Raw genomic sequence first — 17394 nt, forward strand, 5'->3', positions numbered from 1 at the left:
GAATGGGCGGGGTTCGGACAGCCCCCGGCCGTCCTCCGCACACGCCCACTGTGACGTCGGACGGTCGGGGGCCGTCCAACGCATGGAACGGGTTAATAATCAAACCATTCAAAGGATAGGTGCAAGTCCCCTTTTTTTAGGTTTGTGAATATGCATTCCACCAGCTAGGATTTTGGTCACAGTATAGGCACTGTTGTGTATCTAAGATCAGTGGGTTGCTAAGGGGTGCCACGGTCGTCATTGGTAAAGGGTTATTAAATGTTTTTAGGTGCCACTTTTCATTGGTTTGACCAGGCAGTCGATAGCTGTATAGGGTCCTTACATGGCTTGATGAGGCTATGATATAAGACCAATAATGTGTGCCTTTTTGCCTTTTCTGATAAGGGGATACCACTGACAAGAAATGTTTCTGAGGTGGAAACCCAAAAACTGCTAAATTAATACAGTACTTTTCAAAGTTATTTTGTGTTGTTGCCTAGACAAGGTGGAAGAAACATCATGCTGTTTGTGTTCTGCTCATTCCTACCAGTATATAGATCACACCTCTGCTGTTGCAGCTGTTGTTGTAGTAACATGTCAACTTTAGCCACAAAATGTATAGTATAGTTGGAAGTGATGCGCTAAAACATAGCCAATGAGCTGTCCACTTTCTCACCAAATTGTCTTTGTTCTAAGAGCAACATTCTGAGAGAGACTTCTAACTGTAGATTCCTCAACTTAGAATGTTTCTCAGGCATCAAACTTGATCCGGAATACTTTGAAGCAGTTCCGCTGCATGGATGTATGACATTACCATGCGTGGTTTTCCTATGCATGTCTTTACTATAGCCTTATAGCCCGCCGTAGAGGGCTATACCGGCTATTAAAGGTCCTCTCCAGCGTTAAAGGCCCCGAGCCGAAGGTGAGGGCCTTTAACAAGGGAGAGGGACTTTAATAGCAATTGGCCCATCTACGAAGGGCTATAAGGCTATTAGAACATTCTGTCACTAGAGGACAGAATGTTCTAACAAAAAAAACAAAGCCTTTTGGGAGCGTGAGGGGATTGGAATCCCCTCAGGTTCCCTGAAGCCTTTGTTCACAGCCAGAGCTGTGAACAAAGAAACATTGTAATGTTGGAGCTCCGGGCTTATACCAGCCATTATAAGCCCGGCGCACTCCATTGTTTTCAATGGAGCTTCCAACGTTCCAATGTTCTAATACGAATTAGAACATTGGAATGTTGGGAGCTCCATTGAAAACAATGGAGTGCGCTCCCTGAAGGCTTTGTTTTATTTGTTAGAACATTCTTCCCTCTAGTGGCAGAATGTTATAATAGCCTTATAACCCTTCGTAGCAGGGCTAAACCGGCTTTTAAAGTCCTGCTGCCTTGTTAAAGTCCCTCGCCTTCGGCTCGGGCCTTTAACACTGCAGCGGGCCTTTAATAGCCAGTATAGCCCACTACGGCTCTGGCCAAAAGAACATTCTGCTGATCATAGTGCTTTTTTTCTTCCTTTTTTGGGGGAGGGGGGGTGGGTGAGCAGCAATTAGCCACTCTGTAACTTATTTTCTCATGTGTCCTATTTGGGAGTAGGTTTCAAAAGGGAAGAGGCTCCAAATATTCTTAAAAATCCCCAGCTCCACAATGTGCATACGTTAGTAAGGCCGGCCTGCCTGACCAAAATAGTATTTTTGGCAAACATATATCTGATTAAATATTTTAAATGGTAACAACACTTATCTGCAATATTTAAATAAGACTAGACATATTTAACGTTGCCAAGTTAATAAAATAATTCAGAACATTCTGAAGGGGGGCAGATTTTTTTCCATCACTGGGGGGGGGGAGTGTAACAGCATTAAAAAGTTTGAACACCACTGCTCTGTGGTGATTGAACGTTGTAAACAGTACCATGACACTGCTACCCACTGTACAGTTCGTATATTTGGGTGTGAACATTTTTTTATACCATATATTTCTTCCCTACAGTTTTATTAATAAAAATGTAACATACTAATTACATTAATACTCTGTATTTAGAAATAATACTAGAGTATCAACACACCCAAAGAAGTAATAATGTAAAAACGTAATGATAGGAAAGTGTTTTTTAATATTTTTTGAAGGATGACAGGAGTGCTATATTATTGCCATGTGATTCCTTGAAATGTGGTTTGAGCTCTGCACCACTGGATTCAAGCCAGCCTGGCTGATGAGGGCAAATACCCCGAAACCGGCCCCAGGATGCTTGTTTCTGGTCCAGGGAGGACCTTGCTTGGCAGTTTGGGCTGGACTGTTCCCATGAAGAGCAGGGTCAAGACTGATTTGCATATGGCTGGGTCCAAAATGGGGTGACATGGTGAGCAAAAAAATGATGGATTAAACTCGCATCTTTCTGAGCGGGGTGAGTGTTTTCATTTTTAAGCATTTCTTCCATCATTTGTTGTTTTTGCTCCGGAGCCCAGATTGAGCTCTCCTCTCAGCGCACATTCCCATTTCCAACTCCCTGGCTTGAGGTTGCCATGCACGTGGCAAATCAAGAAAAAGAAAGTTGTTTTTATTTATTTTCAGTCGCTGGATTGCGTGCACTTTTCCTGAAATCTGTTCTGGACCTTCATGTTGTATAGAGTTGGAATTGAAGCTCTGCTTCTACCGCTGCGATCAAGTGGCTGTGATTATGGCTAATAGCAATTACTGGATTTGTGTAGTAAAATCTTACGATGTAGTAACATGCGTAGTAACGATAATTACAGAGTAAAAATGCAAGCTAATTGCTGTTCGTAGTAAAAATATTGTGGTAAAAGCCTGCATGCCAGGAGGTGGCACCTGCGACTCCCTGCCAGATGTGATATGTTCAGGCCTGTATAGGCCTCAACCCTGCACGCTGACATCAGTTCCTCTGTTTTAGCGCCAACAGACGTGGATATTGAGCTACCCCTGATATCCCGCCGCTATTTTTCAAAAAACATTTTTGCCGGTGTGCAAGAGCCATGTCCCCCAGCAGTTCAGCAGGTTTAAGCCTTGTGGGGAATATCACAGACAGATGTCTGTAACTGATCCCCCATGTAGTCTTTATGTGGTGCCTGGGATTGTCCCATGACATCGCGACCTGCAGCAATTGCAACCAGATGCACATGAATGCCATCCGGGAGCATGAAGCAAAGTTGTTCAACTCCTGACCTTGAAAGACCCCACTGCAGTCGATTTCACAGGGAATACTGTCCTGCTCCAGATGCCACTCCCACAACAAGTCTCTGTTGAGATCAGTCTTCGTGTAAGTCCAAGAAGAAGTAGAAGCAGGACTCTACCCCCCGTTGTTCCTCTTTAAGTCCCCAGAGAAGGGCAAGGAGTCATCATCACGCTTTCAGGACCCGATCCCACAGCCATTCCAAGCCTTGAGAAATCTACTCGCCCACTTCCTATGGCAAGTCAGGTTTGACCAGGGTGAGCTATTTTTAGGGCCTACTTGTCTTTCTTCTGAGCTGACCAGTAACCGCTGTTCTATTCACTCACAAAGTGAATGAGCAAAAAAGATGCCTTTAAATCACAGTCCGAGACAGAGGTCATTAGTCAGTTTGTCTTCCTACATTTACTTTTTTTCCTCTGACTGTGAAGTTAGAGGATTTTGTAAAGTGAACTGTGTGGCAATCGTCCTGTGCCAAGTGTGTGAAATGAAAGAATGTAAGATGCCAGCTTTTTTTCTAATACAACATTGAAATAGCTAATAAGTGAACTGTACTGCCATTTTAAAATAGATTTCAGTAATTACGAAGGCTCATTTTTTAATTTCTGTGTGGTGAAAAAAAGATGTAGGTTAAAAACAAATCAGAACACTGTACTTAGTGATGTGTAAATGATAAATATTTTTTGCTGAAACCCAGTTGCCAAACAATGTTTGTACACTATATACTTTTATCAGTAAAACTGCATGTTTGTGATATTTTAAATGGAAAATCCGCTGTCTGTAAATTACAGAGTACTACCACATCATACTTTAGTAATATATTTATTAAGTTCGTTTTTAAACATGAATTAAGAAATATTTCTGCCCCGCCTTGATGACAATGCTATTAGTAAGCAAGAGGCAAGTCAGTGGTGTACCCTATATGTGAACTTCTTTCTTATTATACATAGAGCAAATGTTTAGTCCAAAAAATAAAAATTAAACTACTTTTTGTGTACAGCAGAAATGCTGAACTCACATATTGGAACGTGCTCTTATTTCTGATGATGAAGAAAAAGGTGGCTCCATAAAATATATTTACCTAGGACCACATAATTTGAGACCAGTTTATGGTTCAAGTACATAACAGTTCGGTTAGGTCGAGTACATTATTCAAGTTATTAGACCGGCAGGCCTAGTAACATTTTAACGATTTTTCGAGGCCTGTGTTCTTCAGAGCATGCCACTTCGCCCCTCTGGATCCAGCTCCTGGCTCTGTACCAACTCCAGTACCAAACCGGTGTCCGGTGCCACACCCTACACTAGTGTAAGAAGAACAGGAGAGGACCCATAAACCACGTTGGGATGGGTGTATCGAGTAAACAAAAACAGTTCCCAACAGGTATCATGTAAAGGCAATTAAATAATGTATGCAATCTGCATTACAAAAAAGGGAAGCAAGGAGTCACTGTAGTTTTTTGAAAAAGGCAGTATTATTCACCAATGTACATAGGGAAAGGTCTTTCACATGGCAATACAGTTAAACAGCACTGTACAGAACAGATCATGTGACAACCCAGTGGCACTTGGTGCAAGGTGCTATATACAATTAGTGACAGTGAAGGTGCAAGTGCTAAAGTGAACAGCGTAATCGACGCATGAACATAAGTATATACATCAATTAATGGCTCAACAGAAACAAGTTGTAATCACTTTAAAGTACAATTGTAGTTTAAACAGGAGCACAAAACGTGATATGCGTCATGTAATTTATGCTGTGGTGTCGACGGCGTTTCGATCCCCACTATTTGGAATCGTCACCAGGACAGGGTTGTCCATAGAATCAGTGCTGTGGGCGAGAAAGGGGTAATTAGGAGTGGGCAAGGCAGGGCGAAGGGGAGGGTGGGGGGGAAGGGGGATGGGAGGGGGGGTGGGGGGCGGGGCAAGGGCGAGGGATGAGTGATCTAAGTTTAAGGAAATACAGGAGCAGATAACTCCAGCATTTACTACTAGCAGCCCCTCATTAGAAGAGACCCATGTGCCGTCTGCCGCCCTGATCCATACAGGTACGCCCACACACTGCACACTGTGTGCGATTGCCATATGGTATAACGTAACGGATTGCCTCGTTACCGGCTCTTTCTGACCCCTGCTACTTTCCCTCGCAGGCGCCGCATATCCCGCCCGCTGACCAGATTGAATCTACTATCAGGTAACTTCACTTAATCCGAGATCCGCTTCTCGAGCCCTTCTCTTCATTAACCACATGGCTGCTGGGCGTTTCCCCCCCCCCTGTGCTGGAAAATGCCATTTTAGTGGCACCATGACGAGCTCAGCTCGTCATCAGCACACGACACCCGTGGGTGATGACGAGCTGAGCTCGTCATCAGCATCGAAAGGGTTAAGATCTGGGTCTGATCCCCGCCCCCCTCCTTCTGTTCCCCTGCAGCCGTCGACTCCTGAGCGACCGCTTGGACCGCAGCTACCCACACGTCCTCGCCTGGGTGCTACTGTAAGTCTTTACCTTTCTTCCCCCCCCCTTGCTTCCATTGCCCTCGCCTCTTCTTTGCGCCATCACTTACCTTTCACCAACTCACCTGGCCATATCTCCTCATCACGACACATACCCTAGTCACTCCTAATTAACACCCCTACCTTGCCACTTCTAGCCAATCACTGCTCCTGTATTTCCTTAAACTTAGATCACTCATCCCTCGCCTCGCCCTACATCAATCGTACCCCAGACCACTGAGTGGACAGTTAGCCCTTCATCTGATTTAGCGGAGCCAATAAACGCAAGGCAGTGCAGAAAAGGACCATCTCATACTAGAATGCGCTCTGCATTAAGATTCACTACATTTTGGCTTAAAAGCTGCCTTTGGAATGCTTAATTGCTCATTTCAGAAGATCCAAGGATGCTTTTGTTGCTTTGACATGTAGAGTGCCTGTCCTATACATTTGCCAGGGGCTATGTAAGCATCTTTCCATACATTAAGGAAGCACTATGGTCTGGTCAGTCAGGTCTGTTGAAATGGGCATTTTGCCTGCTCAATCCTGCAAAACCTTTTTATTTGAGCCAGTTCACAGACCCACCACCTAGGAGCTATTGCTTATCTAGTGGAAGTGAGGAATATGCAGTTAGAAGTCACGATCAGAAGATCAAGTTACTTACCTTCTGTAACACTTTTTCTGATAGAGAGACTCGCAGATTCCCCCACTGATCTTCCCAGCCTCCCTGTTCTATGACCTGGACCCGTTCACCTAAAAAGATACCAATCTAGGGAATCTGCATACTGGTCACAACCATGTCTATGGGTGCTGGGCAGTCAAGAACACAACTGATAACAGCACCAGAGCAAGGCCAACTTTGGCTGTGGTGCACTAGCAACAATCTTTGTTGGTGCCCACCAGTGACCTTCTTCCTCATGTACTTCCTTGCTACCATCCTCCAACAGTGGCCCTACTCTCTCTCCATAGACCCTCTCTCATATGTATTTCATTGTTTTTATAATCCTACTCCTACCAGTGTAGGGTGTCGGAGCACTTTTACATCACAACCACACATTATACAGAGATAATGAATAATACATGTGTAAATCACTGATTAGGATATGCTACAAAAGTGTGAGGACTACAAGGAATAGGAACCCCATGCCATTCATATTGTTAGACAGTGTATTTTAAGGGTGCTTTAAAACGTGACACAGTGGATGGGGTTGGCTTTACTAATAAGAATATATTTCTACCCAAACAAACCCTTTTTAGCAACATTATGATAATAAAAGATTGGAGAAAACCACATAATGTTCTAATCTATACCTTACAGTTTGCATGCAGCTCTATAGATTACAGTTAATAGCTCATTGTGCAGTATTAGGATTGCAACTAACAAAAGGTTCTCTGTGACAAAAGCAGTAACCCACTGACCTATCTACAAAAATAAAATTCTGTGATCTGCATGATAGATGTTCTTTACAGCAGGCTGTTGGAACTGGGGGTCTCTAGTTGGCAATAGTTTGCACCTTTGTCCAAATAGGGACCCTTGCTTCTAGTCAGGGTAAGGGGGTCACACTCCTAAATAACCCCTGCTCAACCCTGTGGTAGCTTGGCACAAGCAGGAAGGCTTATCTCAGAGGCAGTGTGTAAAGCATTTGTGAACACATACAGTAAAACACAGGTTTTTTAAAAGTAAATATTCTTTATATAGACTTAACCCAAGACCCAAACGACAAAAATCCACAGTACAGTATTGGAAAAATGACTTTAAATGGTAGAAATAGCTTAATTCAAAGTTTATGGTAAATGAGACCCGTTTCTCACAAAGTAACTTTGGATGCGTAACAGAAGATAAACAAAAGGTTCGCAGGGAGACAGATGCATTGGTTCCTTGCTTTGGGGGAGGCGATGCGTCTGTTCCTCAGTGCTTGCGCAAAGTAGGCGATGCGTCTGTTCCTTACCGGATAGGAGGTGATGCGTCTACCTCGGATTGCGTTTTGGTTACGATGCGACAAGATGGCGCCTAGATGCGATGCGACGATCCGGTGCGATGCGACAGGATAGCGGCTTTGATGCGGTGAGACGACTTGAAGGTGATGCGGGCCCGCTCGCCAGCCGTGTGGCTACTCCGGAACTTCTAAGCCGCGACAGGCCCTGCGACACGCTTCTCCGGTGATGCGACGACGACCCTTGCGGTGGCAACACTCTTCTCCGGTGATGCGACGACAGACAGCTGCGAAGGAGACCCGCTTCTCCAGTGATGCGACGGCAACAGCTGTGGCGGTGACACGCTTCTTCTCATTGCGTCGCGCTTCCAGCTCCCAATAATACGCAGGCTTCTGCAGACAGAATTCTCAGCAAGGAAATTCAGGGGGGAGCTGGTGGTGAAGTCTTGTATTCCTGAGACTTCAGCAGGAGGCAAGCACACTTTAAGCCCTTGGAGATTCTTCTTCAAGATGATGAAAGTTAATTAAAAGTTCCTTCTCCTTTCCTTGGCAAATAAGTAACCACTGCAGGCCAACCCCAGAAAATAGCACAATGGCACAAGGGTAGTCAATTCCTTCAGCTTCCTTGGTTCCTCTCTTTGGCAAAGGTTTGTCTTGATTCCCAGAAGTGTTCCAAAATCTTGGGGTCTGGGACCCAATATTTATACTACTAATTCCTTTCTCCTCTGAAGGCAGAGATTGTCTGTACCTGGCCAAAACCAGTTCTGTCCTCACTGGTGCAGTTTCCTGGCAGGAGGTGGAGTCAGCATTGTTGAAAGCAGACCTGGCCTACGTAGCTATAAGGAAATATACTCCCCCTACTCTCTTTTCAGCCATGGTCCTTTTCAGCCCATCCCTGACTCATCAGACTACTGGAGCCCAAGCCCTCCTGTCACTCACAAACCAGACATGCAGTACACAACCTAGCAGAGGCAGGCTGCATGGTTGGGTAAGAAAATACCCTATTTCTGGAAGTGGTATTTTCAAACACAGAATGTAAAAATCACCTTCACTAAAAAATGTATTTTACCATTCTGAGTAAAGGCATACTACATTTGTTTTTCTACCACGTTCCCTGGGTTAGTTAGGATTATAAGATGTTCTAATCAAACTGCCCATTCTGGCCTATGGTGACAGGTAGCCTTGCAATAGTGAAAAACGAAATTGGCTGTAATTCACTATCAGGGCATGCCACACACACCAGGGCACGTCCTACCTTTTACCTGCAATGCACCCTGCACTTGGGCCTACCTTAGGGGTGGCTAACATGTAGAAAAGGGAAGGTTTAGGGACTGGTATGTGGATGCACTTAACAAGTCGACATGGCAGTACTAGACTGCACACAGGCTCTGCAATGGCAGGCCTGAGACACACTTTACAAGCTGTTTCTGTGGGTGGCACAATCAGTGCTGCAAGCCCACTAGCAGCATTTGATCTACAGGCCCTGGGCACACATAGTGCACTGTACTAGGGTCTGACAAGTAAATCAAATAAGTCAATCATGGAGTCACTAATCCCTACAACAATCTACAATAGGGATCACTTGCACTGTGGCATGTAAACCAGCAAAAACATATAAAAAACAGAGGTGACAACAGCGAAAAATGGAAGGGAGACTCATGCCAATGGTACCAGGTCTAACACAGGCATATTAACCCTCTGTGCTACTTTATTAAAAGTCAAAACTACCACCAGACAAAAGTCCGATCTCTCTCTCTCTCTCTCACGCAGGTACATTAATCAACAGAGTTCTCTTGACATGTTTATTATTACCTAAATTGCTGGACACACAAGGAACTTTGCAGGAGTTGCTTTTAAACCTATTAGATATTTCAAAACACAGCGCCCTAGCTCAACACCCACTTTTTGGGTTTTCATTGAGCTTACACGTAATATCTGGAAATCATGTGTAAATGAAGGTCAATGTACCCTGTTGTTAAGATGTATGCTTTAACATTTCTGACTAAAACCATATGAAGTCCCTTTTGATGAATGTTTGGCATGGACTGGGAAGAAGAGTACTGTTGTCACTTAGAAAATCAAATGAGTACTATTAACTTTGCCTGTTAAACGTCCTTTGGTACATTGCTTTCACCTTTAATCCCCCATTACTAGCGGATGGAAATCTCCATCTGGCTGGGTGCTCTTGAGAACCCGATAGCCTAACGTTTGCATTGGTTGAGTGCTGAGTGAATAATCCGCCTTTATATTGCACCAGTCAATCTGTCACGTTTTTCAGGCTGCAGAGTAAAACCAATGTATTTCCTGGGAAGTTTTAAATGGGGTTCCAGTCATCTTAGTACACTGTATTCAACACAAGGCACTCTTACAGTAGAACATGTTAATTGCAGGTATTTTCCTGTGACTAAATAAAATTAGGTGGGACAAACAGCAGAGCAAAGGAAGGAAGGAGGGCAGAGTGGAAGGCAGAAGATGCTAGCAGGGTGTGGAAGGATGGCTGGGCAATGGAAAGCTGGAATGGGGTAAAGAACAGTACAGGAACCTGAAAGATGCCAGAGAGGGACGTAATCACAGACACACTGAATAGTAGAAACAGAGTCCTGGCAGGTCAGTAAGTGTACCGCGATGGCAATGTAGAGACACTCTAGTGGAAGCAGGAAATACAACATGCATAGGGACCTTGTACTGCAAGCCAATGAGAGGTCAAAGGGTCTCTTCATCGCACTGCTACATTAATTTACATAGCAAACACATGCTCTAAAACACATACACTAGTATGTATATCCCCTTTCCTTGATATACATAATGTTTTTAAATGACTTAGAACCATTGGTGAAGAAAGACAACACTTGTAATTCTGGTATTCTGGCAGGTAAGCCCATGGTTTTCTGACGTATAAATACATTCACTGACATGATTCAATTGGAAAACCATTTTGATGTTAAAAAAAGATCAGAAATTGGGACATTGTTAAGAATAGGGTCAAGATTAGGGCTAGAGTTGATGTCAGGCTTAGGTGTATAATTGAGTTTTAACCTTTTCAATAAACATAGATTCACTCATATGTGTGCAACTCTGGGTCTGATTACTGCATCTCAGACCCCCGGATATTCGGAGTCTATTTATTTACATTTGCCCCTTTTAATGTAAGTGACCAGCTATGAAGAGCAGTAGTAGTTTCTGTGCCCAAATTAGTAACTGTCAGTAAAATAACAGTTCTGCTTAATGTCCGGATCATATTAAATACTTGATCTCGTTCCACTCAGAGCCGGCATGTTCGTCCACAAGTTTTTTGAAGGCTGTGTGCCAGCAATGGAGCTGAATGCCGACGACAAGATGTTGCTGGCGCAAGTCACACAGGAGCTGCGGCAGTACAACCAGCTGCTGGAAAAAGTCCGGTGAGTTTTGTGAATGAGGCACTGCAGAAGCCACATTTTTCGAAGGATGGAATGTTGATGGAACACAGAGGTTCTTCCACTTCACAAGTGCACTAAACTAGTATGTGGAATGTATGCCTCACCCAGGCTATTACTGCATGTTTGTAGGATCCATGTACAGGGCAAGAAAAGAAAAGCATTATCTGGGATCTCACGCTTGTGTCTCTAGCGTGTTGGAAAGTGGGGTGGTGTGTGGTATGTGGTGTGTGGTATGTGGTGTCTGCATAGTTCATGTTGCATGGTTACTGATGATATAGGATGTCTGTAGATTTCTGACAGTTGGGAGCCAGTAAGTGAAAGCATTTACTGGAATGTACTGCTTCTTCAGACAAGGAATATTATCCCATATCTTATTTTTACTAATGAAACTTGCTGTGCCAGCGGCTGTGTTGCTCAATTTCACTTATGTGGTGTTTCTGTATGTCTGCGTGTGTATGTTTATGTGTTGTGTATTTTCATTATTTTCAATTTCACAGTGAGGATTACTTTTTTGCATCCTAAACAATTGATATTCTTAAAAATGTGCAAGTGGCGGGCCTCGAGGGTTCCTGTGGGTGGGGCCCCGCTTATTTTTTCATGACAGGGGGATGCCTGGGACAAGGATCATATCCGCTCCTTTCAGGACCTCCGGTCTGAATTCCAACTGCATAAAGCACAATTCTTTCGGTACCTACAGCTCCGGCACGCCTTATCCAATTATCACAATGGCTTTGAGGATGTTCTGGAGTATAATCTACTGGAAGAGTGGATACTTAAGGGTGTCCTGGAGAAAGGGGGCATCTCACAAATGCACAGAACCTTTTTTGTACACTCCCTACTGGGCCGCTTGAGAACATGCTGGGAGGAATGGGTGGACCTACTGGATATGATGGACAGGCAGGATGCCTGTATGGTGCCTGAGTGTTGGTGAACTCGTCTTGACTTCGGCTTATCCAGTTCAAGTATCTTCACTAAGTATACCTTACACCTCTCTGGCTCTAGAGGGCCCAGAAGTCTCCCTCCCCTATGTGTGTAAGGTGCCTTGGCCTTGGGAAGACTTATTCAATACAGTGTGGGCCTGCCCTGTTGCACAATGGTACTGGTCACGAATATTCCTGATCCTGTCTAGGTGGTGGGACTCCATGTGGAGACCAGTTCCAGAATCGCTTTGTTGGGTATTCTGTAAGATTTGGGGAACCTCGTGTTGATGCTGGTGGGACTGGGCATGTTGCTGGCTAAGTGGGACATAGCCTAACACTGGATCTCCTTCAGCATCCTGCCCTTGCTGGTAAAGATGTATGGTATGGACGGATGTGCAAAACTAACAATATATACTGCTTGCTTGTGTCTACGCAAATATAACAAGGTCTGGCACTAATGGTGTGCTTTTTACAGTTAGGAGGGAGCAGGAGGACCCAAGTAGTGGAGGGTGTAGTCAGTGTATAGCACACTTCTGAGATTGACTGGGTGGGTGAGTTGCTGTGTGACACCTTGCTTTCGATGTGTTTGTTTTCTGAGAACCATGTTGCATTGGAAATCAATAAAAGGTTTCTTATTAAAAAAAAAAAAAAGAAATGTGCACATATGGTTGCCTTTCTGAAGTAGTAAGGTAACGGTTCACCCAACAGTGTAGAATGTTTTCACTTTTACTACAGCTGTCGATGATCTGCAGTGATGCAAGCAATCTAATACTGATGTAAGAGTGGCTTCATATTCTCTTCGTTTAAGTGAGGTCTTGCATTTATTCTTCATTAACTTTCCTCTACCATTTCAGCATCCGGGACGCATTAAGATGTATTTTGAACATTTCCCGTCATGGCAACCAGTACATACAAATAAACGAGCCTTGGAAACGAATTAAGGGATCTGAAGATGACCGGTAAGAAATATCCTCTGACTATGCCGCAGCATTCCTTAGATGTTGTCACACAGTCCTTTTTGAGGCATAGTTCATGCTGTTCAAGTCAAGCACTGGCTGCAGCTGTTATACATGTGCCATGGGTAGAAAAGAAGTTACCTTGAAACACAGTGAGGGATGGATGAACCAGGACATAAACATTCCACGTGACTCCAAAAAGTTTCTTAAACCATACAGCTAAAGTTGGTTTTTTTTTTTACTGTGGTCCTAAATGGAATTGGAACATTTCTTGTTAAATTAGACATTGCAAAGTTATAAAATCCTATATAAGCAAAGCCTTGTGACTTGTTTTAATTTCCCATCATGTTCCAGTATTTATTGTGACATATTGTTTTCCCCTATGTGGTCTCACAGGAGCCATGGAGAAGAAAAAGAAAGAGAACTAACACTATATGCTAAATCCTTGTAGGTTAACTGGTCTAGGAAAGCCATGTAGAAAGGAAAGGATGATCAGCAGACGATGCCTTATTATAAGAACTGGTATATTGTTTTAGACAATTACCACGTTTTCTGCTGTTGAAATGCATCACTAACGTGTTTTTCTCATTGGCAGGAAGCGTGCAGGTACTGTCACTGGTGTGGCAGTCAACATAGCTGCTCTGATCTCTGTCATGCTGCATCCTTACATGCCTGAAGTGAGTTCCTCCATCCAGAGTCAGCTGCAGGCCCCAACTGACTTGGCCCTACCAACCAGCGAGTTTGTGTGTACCTTGCCTACTGGACACCGCATTGGCACAGTAAGTTGGGGAAGCCAAACACAACGTACACGCTGTCACCCCCCCCCTCCCCTCCTGAGACAGAAACATTGTGCTACCGAAATATTGTGGCCAAAGTATCAAGAAGTTACGTGTGTAAATGTAGATGTATTATTCTTAACTCCACAGCTACGTAAATGAAGATATTTATATCATCAAGCACATATATGTAGAGTTAACTAAAGTAAACCTGTACTTACCTTGACAATATTTTGGTTCTTAATATTTTTCCACAATGTATTGGGGTTGATATTAAGGTGGAATACTGGATAGTGTGGGCTGAGGATGTATGTCATGAGTTAAAGGGGCTGACATTTAATTGGCCATTTGGAATTGTAGCAGGGTTTCCGTTCTCCCACAGAACTGTGCACAGAGATCTAGAACCTGGGTGAGTTAGGGTGACCCAAAACTCACCTTAGTTTCAGAAATCCCCTTACCAAGCTAGCTACAGTGTCTCATCGGTAGTAATAACTTCCCAATGACTTAGACAATCCAGAACATGAACTTAGGGTACCTCAGGTATCGTGGAACACATGAACACTCTTTCGTTATATAATCATTACAAACCGAAACTGGGAGGCAAAGAACACACGTGCAAGTTTGAAATGTTTATTTTTCAATGCAAAGTTCTCAAACGCAGTATCTTATATAATATCAACATACATATTATAAAAATCAGAGTTAGCAGCATAGTCACTAATCCATAGTAAGCAAAAGGTGATAGCATGTTATGATGCAAAAATCTATAGAATTCTGTATCACCTATATTTCGCGCACCCTATTTAGCATATTATATTATATCTAAGAAGGTCTCATTTGGGTTCTAGCAGGGCGGGCCCATACCTCTAATGGTCAGTAGGAGCAGATCACATCAACAGCTACCAGCTCTCTGCATGCGAAGCATCAAGTGTGTTGATTCATTCCCTGTAACTCTATCTTAAACCCGAGTAGAGCCCAATGTTGGCAGTAACCTTATTTGTGTTATGTCTAATGTGGTGCGAGGATCAGGCCTTCAGCAACCTTGTGTTAGGTTATTCTTAGAGGGTGCAGTTCTCAGTGTGCAGACATTTGTACCAAGTGTACCAAGCACGACTGATATCAGAGCAATAACATATTATTCTCAAATAAATCACATCTTTCGTCTAGGTTGAAAGCTATAATAACAATTAGGTGTCGTGTGCAAACTGAAGCCGAAGGAAAATATGGTGTTTAAACATTTAATAAACTCATGCTAACTTAACACAATATATAGAAACGCAGTAACCATATGACACCCCCCCAATGATCCGAGGACGGTCAAAAAAGGAAAAATTAAGCCAATACTATAAGAAAGGCAAAACATGAAAGCAGAGTTCAATAATATTGAGCCAAGCTAAATGTATGTAAATGTATATAAAAATCAATAATAAAAAATATGTATGAATGCCTATAGTGGCCACACAAATAAATAAATATATATATATATATATATATAACTTGAACTTGAGGCCATTTATAAAATCATAGGCCCAGAACATATCAAAGTCCAATGTTCGTAATAGAAAAGGCACCATTCAGAATTACTAAAAAGTCACGTGCCATTATAGTGAAAGTCTCCAAAGCCACTCATGGGTGGATAGAATATGCAAAATAGGTAGCCACAGCTTCCAACATGAAATCACTGTCATCATCCGAAAACAGTTCAGCCATCCAATTAAACAATGGGAAAGAACATACGTGCTCCTCCAGCACCGAATCCTCTAGCAACATCCGAGCACAACTCAGTGGGTTCTCGAGAACGCTATGTGCCAGAAAGTCATGCGCCGCTGCGAATATGTCCCACTGACCCATTAGTCCATGCATCGCTGCCAAGGCCATAACCCTTTAGCCAGAACAAACCAACTCGTGAGCAACTACGGGGCTCATCAGCTGATCAAAATCGACGTCAGGAGAAGTCGGTAAGCAGAGACACAAATCAATGGCCCAGTCGAAATCACAGCTCAGGCAATGAAACACAGGCTGGACACATGTGAAATAGGAAAATCGAAACGATAATCCAAAAGCCGTGCTTAAAGTCGCAAGCGGCAAGGAGCCATAGTAATCAAGCATCCGGTTGCGAAACAGCATCAGTAGGGGCTGAGCGTTTTCTTGCGCAGGATGAGCATCCATGTTTTATAAAGCAAAATATCACCAGCACGCCTGCAGCCAAAGCCAGCAAAAAAGGGAATCCGCCAAACAAGCTTGCGAATATAGAATGAAAAAACGCAGGGATAATACCAAATACTTTTTTAAACGTAGTCACGAGACCACTGCTAACCAATTTAAAAAAATGTGCTAGGCCAGTCGTGGAGGAGGCATTAAAGATTTGATGAACCAGCTCGCAGAAATGAAACGGCAAATCAGTATTTAAAAGCGCCTGCACCTCTGTGCGTGTGTTAGCTATGTGAAGGACATAAGTTTCACGGGCCGAGCTCAGGGCCACTTCTTTTTGAGACAATAGGGCTCTTATTCGGCTCAAACCATTGAACTCCGCTCTCAAGGTTGGTATTCTTGGCCAAATGGAAACATCTAAATTCCCATGCGTGGGTGGATATAACACGTTCTTGCAACACACCACACGTTCTGATACAGTAACCACATATGCGATACCGACCATTAACCCACAACACAGTTCGTTGTTCAAAAGTAAATAACTACCGTTAGACAATAAAGTGAATGTGGGAACTATTGCAGGAACCGGTGTGCCTTTTAAAACTCAGGCTAAATTTCGTCTGTCCTGATTACAAGAACCATGTAATTGGATGTGCCTGCATATCAGTGAACGGTCAGGCGACTGTGTGTCATGTAGGAAAGCACTTCCCAGTGGTTCATATCGCCCTATAGCAATATATCTCATACAATTTGTAAATTTATACAGAGCAAATGGTAAAGTAATAATACAATGGATAAGCCATGTAGCAGCAGCCGCCTCAGCCACAGAGAAGGGCAAAGATTCTAACTTCTCAATGTGTAACATAGAAAATGATGCATCTCGCATGGAAAGCATCCGCTGCTTGTCAGTCAAATTAAATGGGGCAAATAGTGATGAGACGTTCATATAACTCCAAGGCACTCGACCAGCCTTCAGAGTCTGTAGTGTCCAGGCAAACTGCATAACAGAACGCAATTGATTTTGACCATGATATAATACGGACACTTCATCATGCACAATGTCAACAACAGAAGAAACAATATTGTTTAATGTGTAAATTCGGGAAGAAAGCGTGTTAATACTGCTTGGTCAATTGCCCTTAGCAGCCTCAATTTGAGACACTTTCCAAATTTCATTGTAAAGAGCATAAATCCACCGTTTAGATCTACCCTTAGCTGGGCCTTTTATAAAATCATTCAAATCCACATTTTCAGTTAACTGAGACAGATGTAGTTTAACTGCAGCTAACGTGGAATGTTGTAACCAATTCTGACACAGTTTCCCTACAGAGTAAGTGGTGACAGTATAATCAGTTTCAAAACGGGGATCTGGTCGCACTTGTGTGAACCCTTCAGCCAACCCCGGAAATCGACGTTGGCAAGAATCAGAACTCTTTTGCCATAACACCCAACCTTTTGGATCCAAGCTGGATACATTAAAGGACGAATTGTGTATTAGAGACTGTATCTCATGAATAGACAAATCAGAAAAATTACCCCATCCTGAATATTCTTCTAATTCGGGGATTATTGGTGTATTTAATTTTTTAGAAG

At 43.2% G+C, this 17394-nt stretch overlaps 1 protein-coding gene across 2 annotated transcripts in view; it reads left to right on the forward strand.

Annotated features, from left to right (window-relative positions):
* MARS1 (methionyl-tRNA synthetase 1) overlaps positions 1-17394 on the forward strand; it is a 231318-nt gene that overhangs the window by 139070 nt on the left and 74854 nt on the right. For both annotated transcript variants that reach the window (XM_086966633.1, XM_086966626.1), the window contains exons 16-18: positions 10849-10980; positions 12773-12877; positions 13470-13653. In XM_086966633.1, the coding sequence (XP_086822759.1) occupies positions 10849-10980; positions 12773-12877; positions 13470-13653 (421 nt within the window). The remainder of the gene's footprint in view (positions 1-10848; positions 10981-12772; positions 12878-13469; positions 13654-17394) is intronic.

Source organism: Lissotriton vulgaris, chromosome 1_1 (assembly GCF_964263255.1).
Source record: "Lissotriton vulgaris chromosome 1_1, aLisVul1.2, whole genome shotgun sequence".
Lineage (NCBI taxonomy): Eukaryota > Metazoa > Chordata > Amphibia > Caudata > Salamandridae > Lissotriton > Lissotriton vulgaris.